The 20,868-nt window shown below is 50.9% G+C and overlaps 1 protein-coding gene across 2 annotated transcripts in view; it reads left to right on the forward strand.

Moving 5' to 3' along the window:
- The window catches only part of PLCD1 (phospholipase C delta 1), a 239,063-nt gene that overhangs the window by 157,740 nt on the left and 60,455 nt on the right, over positions 1-20,868 (forward strand). For both annotated transcript variants that reach the window (XM_040352793.1, XM_040352792.1), the window contains exons 7-8: positions 965-1,109; positions 8,709-8,858. In XM_040352793.1, coding sequence (XP_040208727.1) covers positions 965-1,109; positions 8,709-8,858 — 295 coding nt within the window. The remainder of the gene's footprint in view (positions 1-964; positions 1,110-8,708; positions 8,859-20,868) is intronic.

Genomic DNA, 20,868 nt, shown 5'->3' on the forward strand with positions numbered 1-20,868 from the left:
CCCCCCTCTGCCCGGCACTTACCTTTCTCGGGTCAGCGCCATCCTCCACGCTCCCTCAGATTCCTTGATGTCTTCTACCGTCCTCTTTATATCAGATGCTATGATTGGACGCCTAGCGCCTGTCGCTTCAGCCAATCGGATGACTGGTAACCAGACCCGGTGCACCTGATTGGCTGAGAGGCAGGTCAGAGGCGAGCACTGTTTAAACAGGGAACGCACAGCAGTCCACCCGCTGTTTAGCAATTTGGAAGCCTGCTAGACCCCACAGGCTCTAATTAGGAAGCCTATTGTTCTAATAGGCACTTCCAAAACACCCCCACCCCTGTAATTCAGATGGCCGGCACTCAACAAGAGGCCGGCCACCTGAATAGTGATTGTAGAAAGAAATGTTTGGACAGCCGCACTCTGGAAAAACCTTCTCGGTTGCCTTTTATTGATAAAAGTGTTCAAACACCACACATCACAGCAAAGACTGGCATACAGCTGACGTTTCGCACTACAATCAGTGCTTACTCATAGCTCAGCTAGAAGGTTTTTCCAGAGTGCAGCTGTCCAAACATTTCTTTCTACAATTGCTTCGTGCGTTGCCGACACCTGGGTTTCTCTGAGAGGATACGGATTCATCCACATACCTAATTGGAGCGGTGACTATCTTCTCTCCACCTGAATAGTGGGCGGCAGCGGCGACGATAGATTAATGCAATGCATAAATCTATCTATTGGAGATTGACGGGTGCAGGAGAGAGGGGGGCGCTCCTGCGCCCACTATGGACGCACCGCCACTGTGTATAGTGTGACATTCATCAGCTGTATAGTACGCAGGTTTGCCAAAAATAAATGATATCCAGTCTAATAGACTTGGTATTGCAATTGAGGAACTGTAAATAATAAAGCCTCTAAGCAAGCTTTGAACTGTGTTTTTTATAGCTGTAATTGACAAGTCACACTTCTGCTTTGAAACCAGGGCTCTTACAAAAGGATGTCGGTGTGTGGAGCTAGATTGCTGGGATGGGCCCAACGCGGAGCCCGTAATTTATCATGGCTACACCCTAACGTCAAAGATCCTCTTCAAAGATGTCATAACTGCCATAAAGAACTATGCATTCAAGGTAAGGATTGCCCAGTTTGTTTGATATTTTTTTTTTTTAACAGAAAAGTTTTATTAAAAAAGTAATAAAATTCAAAGCATGGTTACAAAACAGCGAGTTGCATGCATATAAGGGATAATGCACCTTTCACATGTACGGATCCCGTGAGGAGCCGTACATGTGTATCCGCTTGCTCAGCGGGGATCGCTCTGTTGATCCCCGCTGAGCCAGCAGATGACTGGGTGCCACCGACTATACAACTGTTCATCCGCTGACACCCGCTATCTCATAGGGATTAATGTATGTCCCTTTTTCATCCGAAAACGGATGGATAAAAAAAAAAGTGGACATTAGGTCCGCATGTGTGAAAGGGGCCTTATACACCAAAATTAAATACCATCAGAGTATCATGATAAGATACTAAACAATACAATCAGAATGAGTAATGTAAGCCTATTAAAGCGGGGGTTCACCCAAAAATGTTAACATTACATTACATTCAGCCGAGTTGTCCTAATGACAGTCGGCTGTTTTTACATACCGACTTTCACCGCCGCTTCCGGGTATGTCTTCTTCGGGACTGGGCGTTCCTATCTGATTGACAGGCTTCCGACCGTTGCATACAGCGCGTCACGAGTTGCCGAAAGAAGCCGAACGTCGGTGCGGCTCTATACGGCGCCTGCGCACCGACGTTCGGCTTCTTTCAGCAACTCGTGACGCGCAGTATGCGACGGTCGGAAGCCTGTCAATCAGGCCCAGTCCCAAAGAAGACATACCCAGAAGCGGCGGTGAAAGTCGGTATGTACGGGAGAAAAAAAAAAAAAAAACAGCCGATTGTCATTAGGACAACTCTGCTGAATGTAATGTTAAAAATTTATTTTTTGGGTGAACCTCCACTTTAATTTAGAAAGTAGACCAACATCAAGATCTATTAAAGTTGGGTACAATTATTCATTTCTTGGGGTGTGTCAAGCAGCTCTCGGTACACCCTGGAGGCATCACATCCAGTTAGTTTTTCCCAAGGTCGTCTTTCAGGACAGCCCCTTTAGAGAGATCCCGGCTCCTCCCCTTCTAGGAAACACCGCCTTCTTCCAAACTTTAAAGCCTCATCCTCCCACTGGCCCCTCAGTTATGGTGTTTCCTCCGGTGGGGAGACACCGCTGGGGAACCAGGGCTGTTAGCTGGGGAGGCTAAGGCAGTATTTTAGGAAGGGCAGGAGCCGGGTGGGTCCATTGTTGTGCCTTGTCTGTTTTAAAAAATTTCGAAATTTGGCGCCAGGTCAGAACAAAGGAGTTTGCATACCTGTAACAGCGCCGTGCTTCTCAAGCGCTCTTTGGGGAAAAGTGGCAGCTGGGAGGTCCGCTCTTGCGTGCGCCTAGGGTGGCGCTGTGTTCATTTCCACTTCCCCCTCCATCCGCAGATTGGAGCTCAGTGGCTGCGCCGGACGACGGGTGACGTCAGTTCCGGCGGAGGGGGCGGATCCAACACACAAGGCCGCGTCTTCCGGTTCCGGACGCGGCCTAGTAAGAGGGACTCGGCACTCGGCTGGTGGGGTCACCGTTCCGCTGTAGAGACAGCGTTATTAAGGACCAGAGACCACCGTTTCCGTGCGGAAGGATGTCGGAGGCAGAGGCCTCTAAAGTCGCTCCTGCAGAGAAAGACACCAGCCAAGCTAAGGTCCGTGGAACCCTGGGGTGGTGTTCCCCGATTCATAAACCCCTGCTAGCTCCACAGTGGTGTTTTTTCCCTGCCTGGTGGTCGGTGGGAGAGGAGTGGGTCCCTGGTGTTGGTTGGTCCTGGGGATGTGCACTCTTGGTGATCCCTGTTTATTTATCTGGGGGGTTCTGACTAATACTGCTGCTCTCTTGTTTTGTTTGTTTTCAGAAGTACACAAGCAAATCGCTCCATGGCTCTAAGAGAAAGTGCCCTGTCTGTAGATCCACATTAGGGGAGGCTTGGGACAAAACTCTTTGTAGGGGGTGTATGGATGCGGTAATGAGAGAGCAGGCAGCAGAACAGGGGGTAGATCTGGCAGCCTCAGTTAAGGAGCTTTCAAGCACCTTTCAATCCTTCAAATCTCTGTTTGCCAACTTTCAGTTGCCCCAGCCCCAGAGCACCCCTCCCCCAGTGCAACAGGCGGTTTCACCTGATCCACCAGAATCACTCACTATTGGTGAGGAGAAACCGGTAGGGTCGACAGAGGTAATTGAGGAAGAAGCAGGCAGCGCTCCCTCTGAGTCTCAGGGAGAGTCAGATGAGGAGGGGATGGACGGGGAGTCCACAAGACCCTCACGTTACAAACTCTCTATAGAGGAGGTGGAGGAGCTTTTAGGGGCCATCCACACCACTCTGGGGATTCAGGAGGAAAGGAAGCCGCTGTCCCTGCACGACCAAATGTACAGGGGCTTAGGGGAACAGAAAAGAAAGGTGTTCCCAGTCCATGACGTTCTGGTCGACGCCATCAAAAGGGAATGGCAGGATCCAGAAAGGAAACCTTTTTTCTCAAAAGCTCTAAAAAGAAGATTTCCTTTTGAGGAGGGAGAAACCCTAATTTGGAACAAGTCGCCTAAGCTTGATGCGGCTTTTTCCCAGGTCTCTAGACATACGGACCTGGCCTTTGAGGATATGGGGGTACTCTCTGATCCCATGGATAAGAGGATGGATTCCCTTTTAAAGAAGACCTGGGATTCTTCCCAGGGTAACCTTAAGCCCGCTATGGCGGCTACAGTGGTAGCCCGCAATTTAGAGTATTGGCTTACTCAAATTAAGGCGCATATTGAGGCGGGTACAGCAAAAGAGACGATTCTCTCCTCTTTCCCTACGATCCTAAAGGGGGTGGCTTATTTGGCAGATGCCTCGGCGGAATCTATACATATGTCCTCAAGGTCTGCAGCACAGTGCAATTTAGCCAGAAGAGCCTTGTGGCTCAAAACGTGGCAGGGAGACGGTACTTCCAAAGTGAAACTTTGTGGTATCCCCCTGACAGGGGATTTATTGTTTGGTCCTGGCCTGGAGGCAGTCCTAGATCGGACCGCCGACAAAAAGAAGGCGTTTCCCGTTAAAAAGAAGTTCAGGCAACAACCAAAAAAGAATTTTCGTTTTCAAAGAAAATCACAGGCACCTAGGTCTGGTCCCCAGAAGAAAGTTTGGGGACAGAAGGGGAAGGGCCGAGGAGGGGCAATTTTTCACCCTCCTGAACCCCCCAAAAAGACCCAGTGACAGTCCAAAGGTGGGAGGAAGATTGGGGGTCTTCCTCCCACAATGGGAGATGATTACCTCCAACCAGTACATCTTGGGAATCATTCGAAGGGGTTACAGACTAGAATTCTCAAACACTCCCCCCCTCAGACTGTTAATCGCCTATCTACCAAAGTGTGCGGAAAAGTCTTCGGACCTCCTCTCCTCACTGCAGGAGTTGGAAGAGCAGCAGGTGGTGGTCCAGGTACCGACCAAAGATATAGGCGGGGGCTTTTACTCCCACATCTTTGTGGTCCGCAAGCCCTCGGGGAAGTTCAGGCTTATCCTCAACCTGAAACCCTTAAATATCTCAGTCAGGTACAAGAGATTTCGAATGGACTCAATCTATTCAGTAAAAGCTCTTCTCCCGCCAAACTGCTTTATGGTTTCGATAGATTTAAAGGATGTGTACTTGCACATCCCCATAGCGGAGGACCATCAGAGGTTCCTGAGGCTAGCAATAAACACAGGGAAAGAGGTACTGCACCTACAATTCAAAGCCCTTCCTTATGGCGTGTCTTCTTCCCCCTACATATTAACCAAGGTGATGGCAGAGGTCTTGGCCTTCCTGCGTCTCAGGGGAATCCTAATAGTCGCTTATCTGGACGACCTCCTCTTGTTCGCTCCTTCCCCGGAGCAATTGACCCAGGACTTGCAGTCAACCAGAGACATCCTGGAAAGCTTAGGTTGGCTCATAAATCTAGAAAAATCCAACCTAATCCCATCTGAGGGTGCCTTTCCTGGGATTTATTTTGGATTCGACAGAACAAAGGGTCTTCCTTCCCCCAGAAAAGATTCAAAAGGTGGACAAGGCCATGCTGTTTCTGCAGGGCAGTGGCCAAGGAAGGCCATGTCTGCCCTGGGGTTGCTGACCTCCACTCTTCCAGCAGTACAGTGGGCGGGCCTTCATTTCCGTCCTCTTCAACTGTTCATCTTGAAGGTCTGGGACCACAGTCAGGAGTCATTGGACTCCCTAGTGTCTGTTCCAAGTCCGGTCAAACGGTCCCTCTGGTGGTGGAGAAGGGGAGCAAACTTATCCCAGGGTCTGGAATGGATTCTACCAATTTCCAGAACCGTGACAACCGATGCCAGCAGCACAGGTTGGGGAGCACACCTGGGTTCCTGCTGGGTGCAAGGCACCTGGGAGACAGTGGACGCAGTGAAGTCCTCCAATTGGAGAGAGTTGAGGGCAGTTTCCCTGGCCCTTGTCTCGTTCCAGAAAGAACTTCGGGGTCACCATGTACGAATTCGTACAGACAACTCCTCGGCAGTGGCCTACGTCAACAAGCAGGGGGGTACGAGGTGCTGCTCCCTTTGGCTGTTGGCGGAAACCATTCTCAAATGTGCCAAGATCAATGTCCTGTCCCTGACAGCCTTGCATCTGAAGGGGGATCAAAATCTGTTAGCGGATTTCCCCAAGCAGATCAACGCTGAGGGAGGGCGACTGGTCCCTGAATCAGGAGGTTTTCAGTATGATAGTCCAGAGGTGGGGGTTACCATGCGTGGACCCATTTGCCTCCAAACAGAATGCCAAAGTGGACCTGTTTGTTTCTCTAAGCAGGTACGATGGAGCTTTAGGGATAGATGCACTAGCTCAGAAATGGACATTTTCCAGGTGCTATGCTTTCCCCCCTCTGGTTCTGATCCCTGCTGTGTTGAGGAAGTTTAAACAAGAGAGCACAACCTTAATTCTAATTGCCCCACATTGGCCCAGGAAACCGTGGTTTTCAATTCTAAAGAACTTGGCGGTAGAACCCCCCTGGCTTCTACCAGTTCGGGACAACCTTCTCACTCAAGGTCCAGTCTGCTGCCCTCTCGTAGACAGGTGGAACCTTGCTACCTGGTTTCTGAGGAGGAGCTGCTAAGGGGCAAAGGGTTTTCAGATCGCCTTGTTGCGACTCTCCTAAATTGTAGGAAGAAGGAAACGCAAACCATTTACCGTAAGGTGTGGAGACGGTTTAACTCCTGGTGTTCAGAAAGCTCCTTTAGTATACACAGTTCTGTAGCAGTACTAGAATTCCTTCAGGCTGGGGCGGATAAGGGATTAGCTCTCAGTACCTTGAAGGGACAGGTGTCGGCCCTGAGTGTCTATTTGGAGAAAAATCTAGCAGCGGATCCCTGGATAGTGAGATTTTTTTAAGGCGTTGAGTAGGCAGAGGCCAGTTGGTGTCGCCTCTTTTCCCGTGTGGGATCTTTCCTTAGTTTTGCAGGCCCTTACAGGTGATCCTTTTGAACCATTGGGGTCCTGCACCTTGAAGTTAATCACTCTCAAGACGGCTTTTTTAGTAGCAATTACGACGGCACGCCGAGTAAGTGAACTCAAGGCCCTCTCAATTAGAAGTCCTTTTTTTCAAGTTTTTCCGGATCGTATTGTTTTTAAGAGAGATTCTGCCTTTTTGCCAAAGGTGGCCTCGAAATTTCATAGAGGCCAAGAAATTATTCTACCTACTTTATGTTCAAACCCGGTGAGGGAAAAAGAGCTTATTTTTCACAACTTAGATGTAAGGAGGTGCGTCCTTCAATATTTGGAGTGCACCAAACAGTTTAGGAAGTCGGACTCCCTTTTTGTTTTATTTTCAGGGGCCAAAAAGGGTTCTAGAGCCTCCAGACGTACTATAGCTAGTTGGATAAGAGCAGCTATCAGTCAGGCTTATGTGATAGGGGGATTAGAGCCCCCAGTGGGAGTCAGGGCACATTCTACCAGAGCAGCAGCGACTTCGCAAGCAGAGTGGGCTGGTGCTTCTTCGGAGCAGATCTGCAGAGCAGCAACATGGTTAAGTTTTGCTACATTCGTTAAGCACTACAGACTAGACCTGCTGTCAGCACAGGACCAAGCCTTTGGCCGCAAAGTGTTACAGGCAGTAGTCCCACCCTAAGGTAAGGTGCTCGCTTATCCTCTCTAAGGTGCTGTCCTGAAAGACGACCTTGGGAAAAACTGAGTTACTTACCGGTAACATCCTTTTCCAGGAGTCTTTCAGGACAGCACCGTTACCCACCCAGGGTTTGAAGATTGAAGAACTCATCACATAAGGACGTCAGGTAAGATAAGAGATTGTTGTATGACGTTGTCTTGTGTCTCCCCAGTTGGCCGGAGGTACTCTTGAAGAACTGAGGGGCCAGTGGGAGGATGAGGCTTTAAAGTTTGGAAGAAGGCGGTGTTTCCTAGAAGGGGAGGAGCCAGGATCTCTCTAAGGTGCTGTCCTGAAAGACTCCTGGAAAAGGATGTTACCGGTAAGTAACTCCGTTTTTTAGGCCTCATGTACACTGCTGCTAGTAAATGGATGTTTAGGAACAGTTGGGTATTTTTTTTTCAGCTGCCATTGAACTCCCCTCTGTTATCTTATCAGTACATGGGGTCGTTTCTAGGCATTCGAGTTTAGAAGCATTTTTTGGAACACAAAAAAATGGGTTCAGATGGATGTTCAGCGGCATTTGAATCGCCAACTGCCTGTAACAGCTTGTAAACGCTGCTAAACACGGTAACTCGCGTTTACAGACGTTTTTAATTTTAACAATTTTTTATTTTAATTTTACAAACGTGGCTAAAGGGACGTTTTTTTTTAAATGCTGTTTTCTAGCTGTCAAGTTAAATCATTCAGGAGAGGTTAAACAACGTCCCGTGTTTAATGTGTTGCAAGTCTATTTAATTGTATAGCGTTATTCTTGACCACGTTTTTGTGAGCATTATTTTTTTTACTATTTGTTTTCACCGCTCTCTTTATGCAGTGATATATTGAGGTGTTAAACGTAGGGATGCACCAATTCCTGTGCTGAGACCGAGTATTCTCATGAGTATTCTCATGAGTACTTGTACTCATGAAAATGCTTGCAAAACCGACTTTGCTTGTGTGATTTGCTTCCATACAAAATGAATGGGCGCAAATCGCACTGCAAAGAATAACTTGCTATTTGAACAGAAATGCGGTGTGATTGCCGTCCGAATCGCATGCGGTTTTTCTGTACTGCTCCTGTGTAAACCCAGGCTGAAATCACTATAACGAACCTGGATTCACACAAGAGAGCGGTGGGGAATCTATAGCACTGCAATGTGCACCATAAACTGTTTGCCATCACTTAGCAGATTCATTTGTTGTACACAGGTATATCCCTACATTCATTTTAGATACTCTAGAAAATAGCTCATGTTCTTTTTTTCTACTGTCTGTGTCCTATTGGGGAGATTTCCCTTCACTTCCTGTCTGGGAGACACAACAGGAAATCAAATCTTTCCAAAGTTATTAAGAAATCCCCTCTGATGCAGTAGCCTCTAGGGCAGGTGTCCCCACTTTAATATTTCTCATCACCCCCTGCTCATATTGTAATATATATGAGCATTTAAAAAGCACTGTGCCATTTCCTTTTTTTTTCTCTTTCCTTTTATAGACCTCTCCCTACCCAGTAATCATCTCTCTGGAGAATCACTGCAGTCTGGATCAGCAGAAGACAATGGTCAAGCACATGAAAGATATACTGGGGGACAAGCTGCTGCTGATGCCTGTTGAAGGAAGAGTAAAGGAGTTCCCATCCCCGGAGGTTGGAGAAAATTGTCACAGTGTTGTATAAAAAAGAGCAAAATAAATGATACTTTAAACACCCCCCCCAAAAAAAATTAAGTCGCCAGCTTCAAACACTGCAGACTTTTAACATAAGGATACTTACCTGTCCAGGAATCCAGCGGTGTCCTCACCCGAGCCGATTTTTCAATCGCCTATCAGGTGCTGTCACTGCCATCTTGACTAAGACTCCTTTCACACTGAGCCGCCCATAGCGTCGGCGATAAAACGCCGCTATTTTTACCACCGACGCTATGGGAGGAGCGGTAAGCACACCGCTCCAAAAATGTGGCTAGCAGGACTTTCACACTGGAGACAATGGAGCAGCTATTTGAGGGCGGATTGCAGGCGCTATTTTTAACGCTATTGCGCCTGCAATATGCCCTCAGTGTGAAAGGGGTCTTAGGGAAACTGGCAGTGAAGCATTGCGGCTTCCCAGCTGGTTCCCTACTGTGCATGCGTGAATCCCGCTGCGCTTTGTGAATGGGCTGGCTGTGGGGGAAGGAGGGGGGGGGGGTTCCTAACTTCTGGCTCAGTTTGCCACAAATCTTACCTGTCCAGGAATCCAGCGGTGTCCTCACCCGAGCCGATTTTTCAATCGCCTATCAGGTGCTGTCACTGCCATCTTGACTAAGACTCCTTTCACACTGAGCCGCCCATAGCGTCGGCGATAAAACGCCGCTATTTTTACCACCAAAGCTATGGGAGGAGCGGTAAGCACACCGCTCCAAAAATGTGGCTAGCAGGACTTTCACACTGGAGACAATGGAGCAGCTATTTGAGGGCGGATTGCAGGCGCTATTTTTAACGCTATTGCGCCTGCAATATGCCCTCAGTGTGAAAGGGGTCTTAGGGAAACTGGCAGTGAAGCATTGCGGCTTCCCAGCTGGTACCCTACTGTGCATGCGTGAATCCCGCTGCGCTTTGTGAATGGGCTGGCTGTGGGGGAAGGAGGGGGGGGGGGGGGTTCCTAACTTCTGGCTCAGTTTGCCACAAATCTTACCTGTCCAGGAATCCAGCGGTGTCGTCACCCAACCTGATTTTTCAATTGGCTATCGTTTGCTGGGTCTGCCATCTTGATTAAAGCAGAGTTGCACCCAAAAGTGGAACTTCTGCTTTAAGGCATCCTGACCCCCTGACCTGCCACATTTGACACGTCATTTTTTTTGAGGGGGGGGGGGCATGTACCTAGTTTTCACAGGTACCTGCTCCCACTTACGCTCCGGGTCGCCTAGGTAGCGACTCCTCTCCCCCTAGGCAGACCCTCCCAGCAATCTTCTGGGACACTTCATAGGTCCCAGAAGTTTGCCCGGCCACTCCCACCTGGCTGTGAAGACGCAAGCTGTCACAGCCGGGTGCCCACAGTAGGTGATGCTGGTGCCGTGGAGAAGAGAGGAGCGAGACTCTGGGCGGCCGCATTGCTGGACCATGGGACAGGTGAGTGTGTGTTTATAAAAAGTCAGCAGCTCCATTTTTCTGTAGCGGCTGACTTTTAATAAATACATAACCGGGTGGAACTCCGCTTTAAGGGAAACTGGCAGTGAAGCCTTGTTCTGTGCTTTGTGAATGGCTGGCTGCAGTGGGGGGGGGGGGGGTCAACTTCTGTCTCAGGTCAGAATCAGGTACCCACGCCCCCTTTAGAGGTGGCAAATATGATAGAGTGTGTGGGGGGGGGGGGGGGGAGACAAGAACTTCCCCTTTTGGGTTGAGGTAGGGTTGCCACCTCATCCCTTTAAAACAGAACACATATGAATTACACAGGTTCTGAGGCTAATTTAATGCAGGTAAGGCACCAAATGAGTCTAATTACCACCTTAATTAGCCACAGAACCTGTGTAATTAATATGTGTTCTGTTTTAAAGGGATGAGGTGGCAACCCTAGGTTGAGCCCCACTTTAAGGGGGATGTAAGCCTGGTTTTGTAAGCCCTAGTAACATTCTGGGGTGGGTTTTTGGCCAATAAGGAGCACTGACATGCCCGGGTCTGGAGACAATTTTTTTCCCAGCCATTCATAATTGTATCCAGTAATGTGGTTTCCTAGAACACAATGCTGTCTGCTGCAAGTTTCTGAATCACCATTGCTGACTCGCATTCACTAGACTGTTCATCGCGTGCTGGGTTTTGCGAGTAAACAGTCACTGCTATAATGCTAAAAGGGAGTATAAAAGCAAATGTCCAACTAGAAATCTAGTAATAGAGATTACTCACACACAGAAAAATGGTGTCTTGTGTCATGGCAGTAGTCTCACATGGCTAGAGCTGGACATATTCTAGATAGACTGACCTTGTGGCCCAGACTGAGCCTGTCCTCATAATAATAAGGATACTTTAAATGTGTAACTTTATAAAATGTTAGTATAGTATAACACTAAAAAGAACGCTCTTTTTAGATATCTACTAAGTATAAGAAACCAACTGAAATGTTGTATATAAAACGTTCTGCATGTCCACTATACCTCTACATCTACATCTGCCTGATTATCAGATAATCTGATCCAGATGTCAACTGGCATTTAGGAAAATGAAGGAACAGGAAGTGGATTGATAGATTGTGTTCTCCAAGCCTGCCACCTATTGGTGGAAATAAAGTTGAACATTTTGTAACTTTTCACTCTCCTTGGCAAATCCTAAAAGGAATATCATTTACTTGTGTTCCCTGGAAATGATTGTAAAAGAGAGAAAGTTTAGCTACTTTTCAATAAACCTGTATTCTGAGTTATTTATACAGTGTATGTATGAAAGGAGTTTGCATTCTACAACATTTATCTTCATTATTTGTATTTTTGTATTACATATACTGATTTGTATAACAGCCACTGAAGCTTCCAGTGGCTTAGTAGAGCTACTGTGACTCTCTCTTTAAAGGGGTTGTAAAGGTACAATTTTTTTTTCCTAAATGGCTTATTTCTTCTGAGAAATCCTCACTTCCTGTTCTTCTGTCTGTAACTCCACTCAGTAATGCAAGGCTTTCTCCTTGGTGTGGAGTGTCGTGCTCGCCCCCTCCCTTGTACTACAGGAGAGTCAGGACGCCCACTATCACACAGCACCTTTCTCTATCTGCAACGTAGTGGTCCCGTGGTATGAATTCAAACACCAGATTTAAACCTTGGTCAAGTGTTGGTTTGAATATAGTTGGTAATAAGAGATAAAGATTAGGAGACTCATTCAGATTCCTCCCAGCTCTTTGGAATAGTTGTATTGTGATAAGAAATCAAAGAATCTGAGAAAACTAACAATAATACATGGGGGACATGCAATCTGTGGCCAAGCAGTGTTCCAGTCATGAGCCATATGGCACTTCAATGCGAGAGTCCGAAAGCAAACCGCTTGCTGTGTTCTCTCCTCTCCTTTTGAAGCCCCTTAGTACCCTGTGTCATGGGTGCACCTTGTTGCCAAGATTTATTTGCAAAATAAAGTATTTTCTCTTCCGTTCATAGACGGACACAGCCTTCTTTGACATTAGGGTTATGCTTCTTCCTACCAGGAGAGTTTAGGCAGAATTTAACAGCACTTAAAGTGTTAAAACCTTTCCTTCGTGCCGCTTCTCCCAGGGGGCGTGGCTCCCCCAGGCATAACCCACACCCTGCTCTAGGAGCCTCAGTCTTTTTCTGGCTAACGACAGGAGAGTCAGGCGCTCTCTGGAGTTCCTGTACTCTCAAGTTTTTTTTCTGGCAAGCATTTTTGAATCCTGCGATTCTTCTATCAACAGCCGACTGGGTGACAGGCTGGGTCCTCGACTATTGTAGTCCCCCAATGTTCAGCCATCGAGAGTGTGCCGGCCCTTGGCTCAGCTTTGGGACGTCCACGACAGGCCCCGTTGCTCCAGGGGCGGCCGGGGAACTTCGGTTCTAGGGCACACATATGACCAGTCTCTATGGCTGTGTCACAGTGTGTCTGGCCGACAGCCATGCCGTTTACGGACGTTGGTTCTGTCTGGGATACCTCCAGCCGGGTAGTCGCAGGACGGGTAAGTAGTGGCCCCTTACTCAGGTAAGTGGTCTGGCTGGTGTTTTCCCTGGGGAGGTCGACCGAGGGTCCGCCCTGCTTTCCTCTCTCCCCTTCCTCTCTCTCCTTCCCCTGACTGGGTAGCGGCTGTGAAGGGGGGCCTCCTGGGTTTTCTTTATTACCACCGGGGGCCCGTGTGTTGTTGGGGGACTGTGTTGTTACTCTGGGGGGTGCTGCTGTGTTATATGAGGTGATTTTTACCTCAGACGGCGACCATCTTGGCTTCCCTGAGGTGACAGACACAGCACAGCCTCTGGTCTCTTGTGACAGTTTTAGTGCTGTGAAACGCTGTGATTCTTCCCTGAGGTGACAGACACATCACAGCCAGCACATCAGAGCACACCTCAGGTTTTCAGCTCTCTCTGCAGCTGGGTGGGGTGGTGAGTACCAGGGGCCCCCATACTCTGCAATAGCAGCAAGGAAGTGACCAGTGGGGGTTTTTGTCCTGCTTTGCAGGGTGGGTGACACGGCGCTGACACTATGGAACCTGAGCCAGGTCTCCCTATCCGGCAACGCCTGAGTTAACCCTTAACGCCCTTTCCCCTGCCACATCTGTTATGTTGGCTGTCCTGGGTTTCTTGCCAGGTTTGAAGCAGCTAGTGTCTGGATGGGGGGTAAAAGGCGCCCCCTCCCTGAGCCTGCTTCTGGGGATGTCTCTGATGCAGAATTGCTGTTTTCTGGTTCTGTTATGTCAGAGGCTGCGGGCTTAACCCACATGGATAGTGAGGATGACTCTGCTGCAGAGTCAGTTGCTGGCAAGAAATTTGTTGGAGCTCTTGTTTCTGCGGTGCGTGAGACTCTAAAAATTGAGGATGTGGCGGAGACACCAGCCGTGTCAGTACCTTTTGGATTCCGCAGACCGCCACGCACCGCTAAAGTGTTTCCTTGTGTTCCTTCATTGGACAATATGTTATACGAGGAATGGGATGCACCGCAAAAAGTTTGTCAAAAAACTTTGCAACCCGTTACCCCCTTGAGGGGGACTTTTTAAAAAAAAGTAGGTCTCTCCTCCGCCAGTGGACCCCCCTGTGCCTGTGGAAGGGGCTCCTGCATTTCAGGATCCCGCTGATAGGAGAGTGGAGGCCGTGGCCCACTCCCTTTTCGCGGTGGTGGGTTCGGCGGTGAGGCCGGCTCTGGCCGGGGCCCTGGTGGCACAGGCCCCGACTGAAAGGGCGAAGCTCCTGCTGCAGGAGCTGGAAGAAGGGGACGCTTCCGAGTCCTCTAGGGACCTGGCTGGACAATTGGTTCAGGGTCAGAAATTTCTCTGCGAGGCGGCCATGGATACGATCTGGGGCTTCCGTCTATGCAGTGGTTTTGCGCCGCCTTGTGTGGCTGAAGAGCTGGTCTGCGGACTAGTCCTCTAAGGAGGCCTTGGTGATGGCCTTTAAGGGTGAACGGTCCTTTTGGGACTTCCCTGAATGGCATCATTGAGGATGCCACGGGTGGTAAGCGCATGCTGTTCCCACAGTCTGGGAAGGGCTAGGGACCTCGCCATGTGCAAGGACCCTCCTTGACTACCTCCGAGCGTTTTTTCGCCCGCCCTGTGCGGTGGGGGTAGGTCTACAAGGTGCTTGAACCCCCGCCGCGGGGCAGCATGCCTAACAAGTCTGCGGACATACCTGCTTCCGCCTGAAGGTCTGCTCCCGCCCGTGTCTCGGGTGGGAGACTGGCTTCGCACATTCGTGGCTCGGTGGAGGTCTCTCCTCTCCGACCGTTGGGGTTGCGAAGTGGTTTCCTTGGGGTACAAAATTGAGTTTCTCTCGTCTGCCAAACCCTTTTTTTCCCTCTGGCCTCCTCCGGTTCGCCGGTTGGCTCTGTCAGGGGCTGTCCAGGATCTTCTGGTCAGGGAGTGATTGTGCCAGTTCCCTCGTTGGAACGGTCTCAGGGGTTTTACTCCATTCTGTTTTGTGTCCCCACGGAGGATGGGGCCCTGTCAATCCTGGGCCTCAAGTCCCTCGTTTGTTTTGTCAAGGTGCAAACTTTCAGGTGGTGTTGATTCGCTTGGTAATAGCAGCACTCCATCAGGGGGATTTTCTGGCATCCTTGGATGTCATGAACGTGTACCTGCATATTCGCATATCCTCAAAGCACCAGAGATTCTGTGCTTTGCGGTCGGGGGGGACCATTTTCAATTGGTGTTCTTCCCATTCGGCGGGTTTCCACCAAGGTGCTCGTCCCGATACTGGCCCGGCTGTGACAGTGGGGTTTGTTATCATGGGATGTCTGGACGACATTCTCCTATGAGCTTCTTCGAGCTCTGCATTGGTGGAGCCGTGTCTATCGCGTGTCAGGCTCTCCGAGTCCGGCTGGTTTCTGGATTGTCCTGAAATCAGGGTTGATTCCGTCTCAGGGACTGAAATACCTGGGACTAGTCCTGGATTCCACCTGAGCGGGAGTGTTTTTCTCCTAATGGAAAAACTTCAGACTCTATCTGCTGTGCAGCAGTTGCCGACCCAGAAACGGTCGTCTCTGCGATTCTGCAGGAAGGTTCTGGGTCCGTTGGTGGCCTCTTTCGAGGCGGTTCCGTATGTCCAATTCCACGCCAGGGTACTACGGAGGGAATTGCTGTCACAATGGGACTAGCTTCCGTCCTCTCTGGATTTAATAGATTCAATAGAGTCATCTGATCATGTCTCCCCTGGTGTGGTGGCTGGTGCTTCGGGCCGGAAAGTCGTTTTTCTGCAGGCCACTGGACAGTGGTCACGACGGATGCCAGCCTCTCCAGTTGGGGAGGGGCGCTTAGCCCAGGGGCACTGGACTCAGGTGGAGTCCTGCCTACTGATCAACGTTCTGGAGCTCCAAGCAATCAAGCTTTGCCTTGCCAGGTGGTCCCTGGATCCACAGGGCCGACAGGTCAGGATCCTGTCCGATGACGCCACGGCCGTGGCGTAGGTTGATCATCCGGGAGGCACACGGAGTTCTGTTGCAGCGACGGGGGTCGCGCACATCCTTTCGGTGGGCCGAAGGGTCCGTTCCGGCTCTATCGGCCGGGTACATTCCGGGAGTACGGAATTGGCTAGCCGACCTCCTAAGTCGCACTACACTGGGCCAAGGAGAGTGGTCTCTCCACCCGCAGGTCTGTGCCGAAAGTGGGGCACTCCGGACGTGGACCTTCTAGCGTCCCGTCTCTATCGGTAGGTGCCACGGTTCGTGGCCAGGTTTAAGGACCCGTGGATGGATGCGTCAGGCGCGTCGGTGGCTCCTTGGGGTCACTATCGCCTAATTTACACCTTCCCTCCTCAGAAGCTTCTTCCTCGCCTGCTGCGCAGAGTGGAAGCCGAAGGGATTCCAACAATCCTGATCACCCCAGATAGGCCGCGCTGCTCCTGGTACGCGGACCTGGTGCGTCTGGTGACAGACGCCCCCTAGGGTCTACCCCTGGGAGTTGATCTTCTGTTACAGGGTCCGATCTTCCACCCTGTCTCACAGCCACCGGCTTTAGCGGCGTGGCTGTTGAGAGCCAGGGGCTGAAGGACCGAGGCCTATTGGGCTCGGTGGTCTCTACCGTGCTGCGTGCACGGAATTCTACCTCACGTAGGATTTACCATCATATGTGGAAGGCCTGCATCTCTGTGTGTGAGGAGATGAAATGGCACCCTTGTGCATACGTGGTGTACAGGGTTCTGCTGTCTTTACAGCAGGGAGTGGTTTGGGCTCTCGCCTTAAGTACGGTTAGGAGCCAGATTTCTGCTCTGGCTGGTTTTTTTTTGTTTTTTTTAAACAGAGATGTTTTATTGAGACAAAAAAAGCAGGGTTACATAGACACATGTATACAAAAGCACAGTACTACACAAACATCAGGGGGAGTTTGTAGGGCTCATAGCGAGTCCAAGTCCCTAGCCACTGCACATTGTCAGGGTGAAAAACAGGATGTCCGAATCCCCACCCGTACCATAGGAAACGTATCGGGGTCCTCAACAATGCCCGCCCCCCTCTGAGGATCATACAGGAAGGGGGAGAGCAGTAGACCAGAGAGCGCAGAGAGGGGGGGGGGCTGGGGGGGAAGGGTGAGGGGGGAGAAGGCAATAAGGAGCAGCTTTTATTATACATGAATAGTTCAGCAGCCGAACCTGGAACCACCTCTAGCCCCTGGCATCAATCCACACGGACCACACTTTGTCAAACTTCGCCGGGCACTGTCTACTCTCATACGTGATCCTGTACAGCGGGAGCACTTTATTGATAGACAGGGTCCAAGAGTCTACCGTAGGCGGATCTGCCGCCTTCCACTTGAGGAGGATTTCCCTCCTGGCATAGAAGAGGGAGAAAGTAAGAAATAGCTTGGAGTATCTGTCCCCCCCCACCTCCTCCAAATGGCTCAGGAGGAGAAGTAGGGGCTCCACCGGGATCTGCAGCCCAGACACGGAGCTCAGGACCTCGGCAACCCGGCTCCAGTAGGGCTGGATCCTGGGGCAGGACCACACCATGTGCCAAAACGAGCCCTCGTGGATCCCACAGCGCGGGCAAAGGGGGTCTCGCTGGGGGAAGATACGAGCCAGCCTTTGAGGGGTGTAGTAGGCCCTGTGTAAAAATTTGATCTGGATGAACCTGTCTCTAGCTGCTATAAGTGACGGGATGAACACGGAGACACATTCCTCCCACTTTTCGTCATCCAGGTCAGGTATATCAGCCTTCCATTTTTCAAGTGTGCGGGTCGACCCAGTGTCATACGCTACCGTCAGATAAAGATAAAGGGTAGATAACGGGCGCCCCATGGAACGTGAAGTCAAGAGTCGCTCGATCGAGTCCGATTGGAGTGTGAGTCTGTCCGGGAATTGGGCTCCGTATGCGTGCCTAAGCTGCCAGTACCGGAAAGTCCACTGCGGCGGTATCGAGTACCGGTTTCTTAGCTCCTGAAAAGTCATGAGAGTGCCATCGGATACAATATGTTTAAGAGTTGTTATCCCCTTACTAGCCCACACCGAGGGGTCGGGAAGAGAGTGGAAGTGGGGCAGGAGGGGGTTACCCCAGAGAGGGATATGAGGGGAGACATGGGAGGGTTTAGCGTAGATTCCCCTAGCGTCCTTCCAGGCCCTGATGGTGGTCTGCATGGGAACCGTGACCGAAGGGGCTGCCCGGCAACCCCGGAATGCTAGGTTGCTCAGAGCGGCGTATGAGCCCAGAACAGCAGCCTCCAGCGTGACCGCCGGGTTCTGCTTGGGCTGGGCGAACCACCACCTGACCGTAACCAAAACCGCCGCCCAGTAGTACAGCTGAAAGTTTGGGAGCGACAGGCCACCTCCCGAGAGGGGTAGGTACAGTGTTTTCTTAGCTATCCTAGGGGTCTTACCCGCCCAAACAAAAGCCCCCAGCTGACTCTCCAGCTTCTTGAAAAATTCCCTCGAAAGGTGGACTGGGGTATTCCGAAAAAAGTACAAAAATTTGGGCAGGAGTACCATCTTCAGGAGGTTAATCCTACCCACCGGTGTCAAAGGGAGCGAGCGCCACGCCGCAAGTTTAGTGGTGACCTGTCTCATCAGAGGTTGGAGGTTTCGTGCTACGAAATCGTCTAACACCGCAGTGACCCTGACTCCCAGATATTTAATTTCCCCTACCCATTTAAGCTGCGAGCGAGAATTGGAGCTAGTGGGGGAGGGATGGAGTGAGAAGAGTTCAGATTTATCCCAATTGATGCGGACTCCAGAGAAGCCCGCAAAACGGTCAAACTGGGCCAGTGCCTTGTCAAGGGAAGTGGACGAGTCGGCTAAGTACAGTAGGGCATCATCAGCGTAGAGGGAGATTTTTTCGTGTAGAGGACCAACCCGAACCCCCCGAATTTCCCCGTCCGCCCTAATAAGAGCCGCAAGGGGCTCTATGGCGAGCGCGAAGAGACCCGGGGAAAGGGGACACCCCTGTCTCGTACCACGCTGCAATGGGAATGGATCCGAGAGACACGCATTTGTAGAGACCCTGGCCCGGGGGGAGTCGTAGAGAAGTCTGACCCAGGAAATATACTTGGGACCAAATCCAAATTTGGCAAGGACCGCCCACAGGTACCTCCACTCAACGGAGTCAAAAGCCTTCTCGGCGTCGAGGGAGGCCACCAGGGTTTGGCCCGTGTCGTCTGCCCTAGCAATATGGGTAAAGAGCCTCCTGAGATTAATGTCAGTACCCCTACCTGGCATGAAGCCCGTTTGATCAGGGTGCACCAAGGCCGTGATGACCGTGTTCAACCTGATAGCCAGGACTTTAGCAAGCAGTTTAGCATCGACGTTTAGTAATGAGATGGGCCTGTAGGAGGGGCAAAGAGAGGGGTCTTTACCCGGCTTTGGAATAACCACAATCACCGCTTCGCCCATGGAGGTGGGAAGAGAGTGCAGGTGGTCAGCAGCCACCAGCACCTCCCGGAGCCTAGCAGCCAACACATCAGGGTACTGTTTGTAAAGTTCTACGGGGAGACCGTCGGGTCCGGGGGTCTTGCCCGGCTGCATGGTCTTAAGTGCTTTAAGTAATTCGTCCAGGGAGATGGGTCTGTCAAGGGTAGTCCGATATTTGTCAGATAGGACAGGGACGTCAACCTCCTCCAAGTAAAGGGCCAAGTCGTCGTCGCCAAAGGTCACCTGTGTTGTGTAAAGACGCTGGTAGTATTCTGCAAAGGTCCGGGTGATCTCCTCCGGGGTGTACAGAATGCCCCCGTCGGGACCAGCAATCTGGGGAACGGCCATGCCCCCCGAGTGCTCCCTCGAGAGCCACGCAAGGAGCCTGCCCGATCTCTCCCCCTGTTCAAATATACGGTGGGATTGTGCCAGCAGTCTCTTCTGGGTCAGGGAAGTACGGAGTGTCATAACCTCTCTAGTGAGGGATTGCAGCGTGATATAGTGTTGGGGGTCACGGGATCGGACATACAATGCCTCCTGCGCTGTGGCAGCAACCTCAGCCGCAACCAGCGCAGAACGCCTTTCCCTCCTAACTCGAGCTATAATGGTCTGATACTGGCCCCTGGTGAAGGCCTTGAAGGCATCCCAGACCATAGCCGGGGAGGCCGTGCCCGGGTTAGTAGTCCAAAAGTTATCTAGTACTCCCGTGAATTGCGCCTCAACATCCTGGTCCGAGATCCAGAACCGTGACAGCCGCCACAGCCCGGCTCGGGTCCCCGTGTCTCCCAGACTCAGCCACAGAGGGGCGTGATCTGAAATACCCCTGGGGAGTATCTTAATCTCCCCGACCCTAGAGAGGACCGACTGACCCGCGAAGGCCAGGTCTATGCGGGAGAAGGAGGCGTATGAGGCAGAGTGACAGGTGTAGGCCCGCTCCTGAGGGTGTCTCCACCTCCAAAGATCAGTCAAGCCGTAGGCCTCAGCCCAGGAAACCAGTCCCGGGGAAGAGGGACCCACACCCGCCATCCTGTCCACAGCTGGGTCGGGGGCCATGTTAAAGTCGCCCAGCACTATCATGTGGTCCGAAGCAAAGTCAGCTAAAATAGCAGTTATCTTATTCAACAATACCAGGGAGGCTGGGGGGGGCAGGTAGAGACCCACAATAGACCACGTCTGGGATAGGATTCTAGCATTGATAACCACATATCTGCCGTCTGGGTCCAGCGCCAGGTCCAGGAGCTTGAAAGGCAGGGATTTATTAACTAAAATGCTCACCCCTCTAGCAAAGGTGGAATATGTGGAATGATAGTGGGCGGCAACCCAGGGTTTTTTAAGGGCCAGAGTTCTACTGCCCACTAAATGGGTTTCCTGAAGAATACAAATGTGAGGGTTATGGGACCTGATAAATTGGAACACCAGTGACCTCTTAACCGGAGAATTGAGGCCCCTGGTGTTCCAGGACATAATGTTAAGTACCGGCATGGCGAGCATCGGGAGGGTAGTGGACCGGATCATAGAAATAAAGCTCCAGGGAAACTGGCGCCAGGGCCCGAGGCGGGTCCCACAGCACAAGACTAGACAGTGTACAACACCGTGCATGCTCAATAAAACATCTGGACATAAACCTAAAGAAAAACAAAAAACAAAATGAGTGAAAGGAAAAAAAAG

Source organism: Rana temporaria, chromosome 5, assembly GCF_905171775.1.
Source record: "Rana temporaria chromosome 5, aRanTem1.1, whole genome shotgun sequence".
In the NCBI taxonomy this organism is placed as follows: Eukaryota; Metazoa; Chordata; class Amphibia; order Anura; family Ranidae; genus Rana; species Rana temporaria.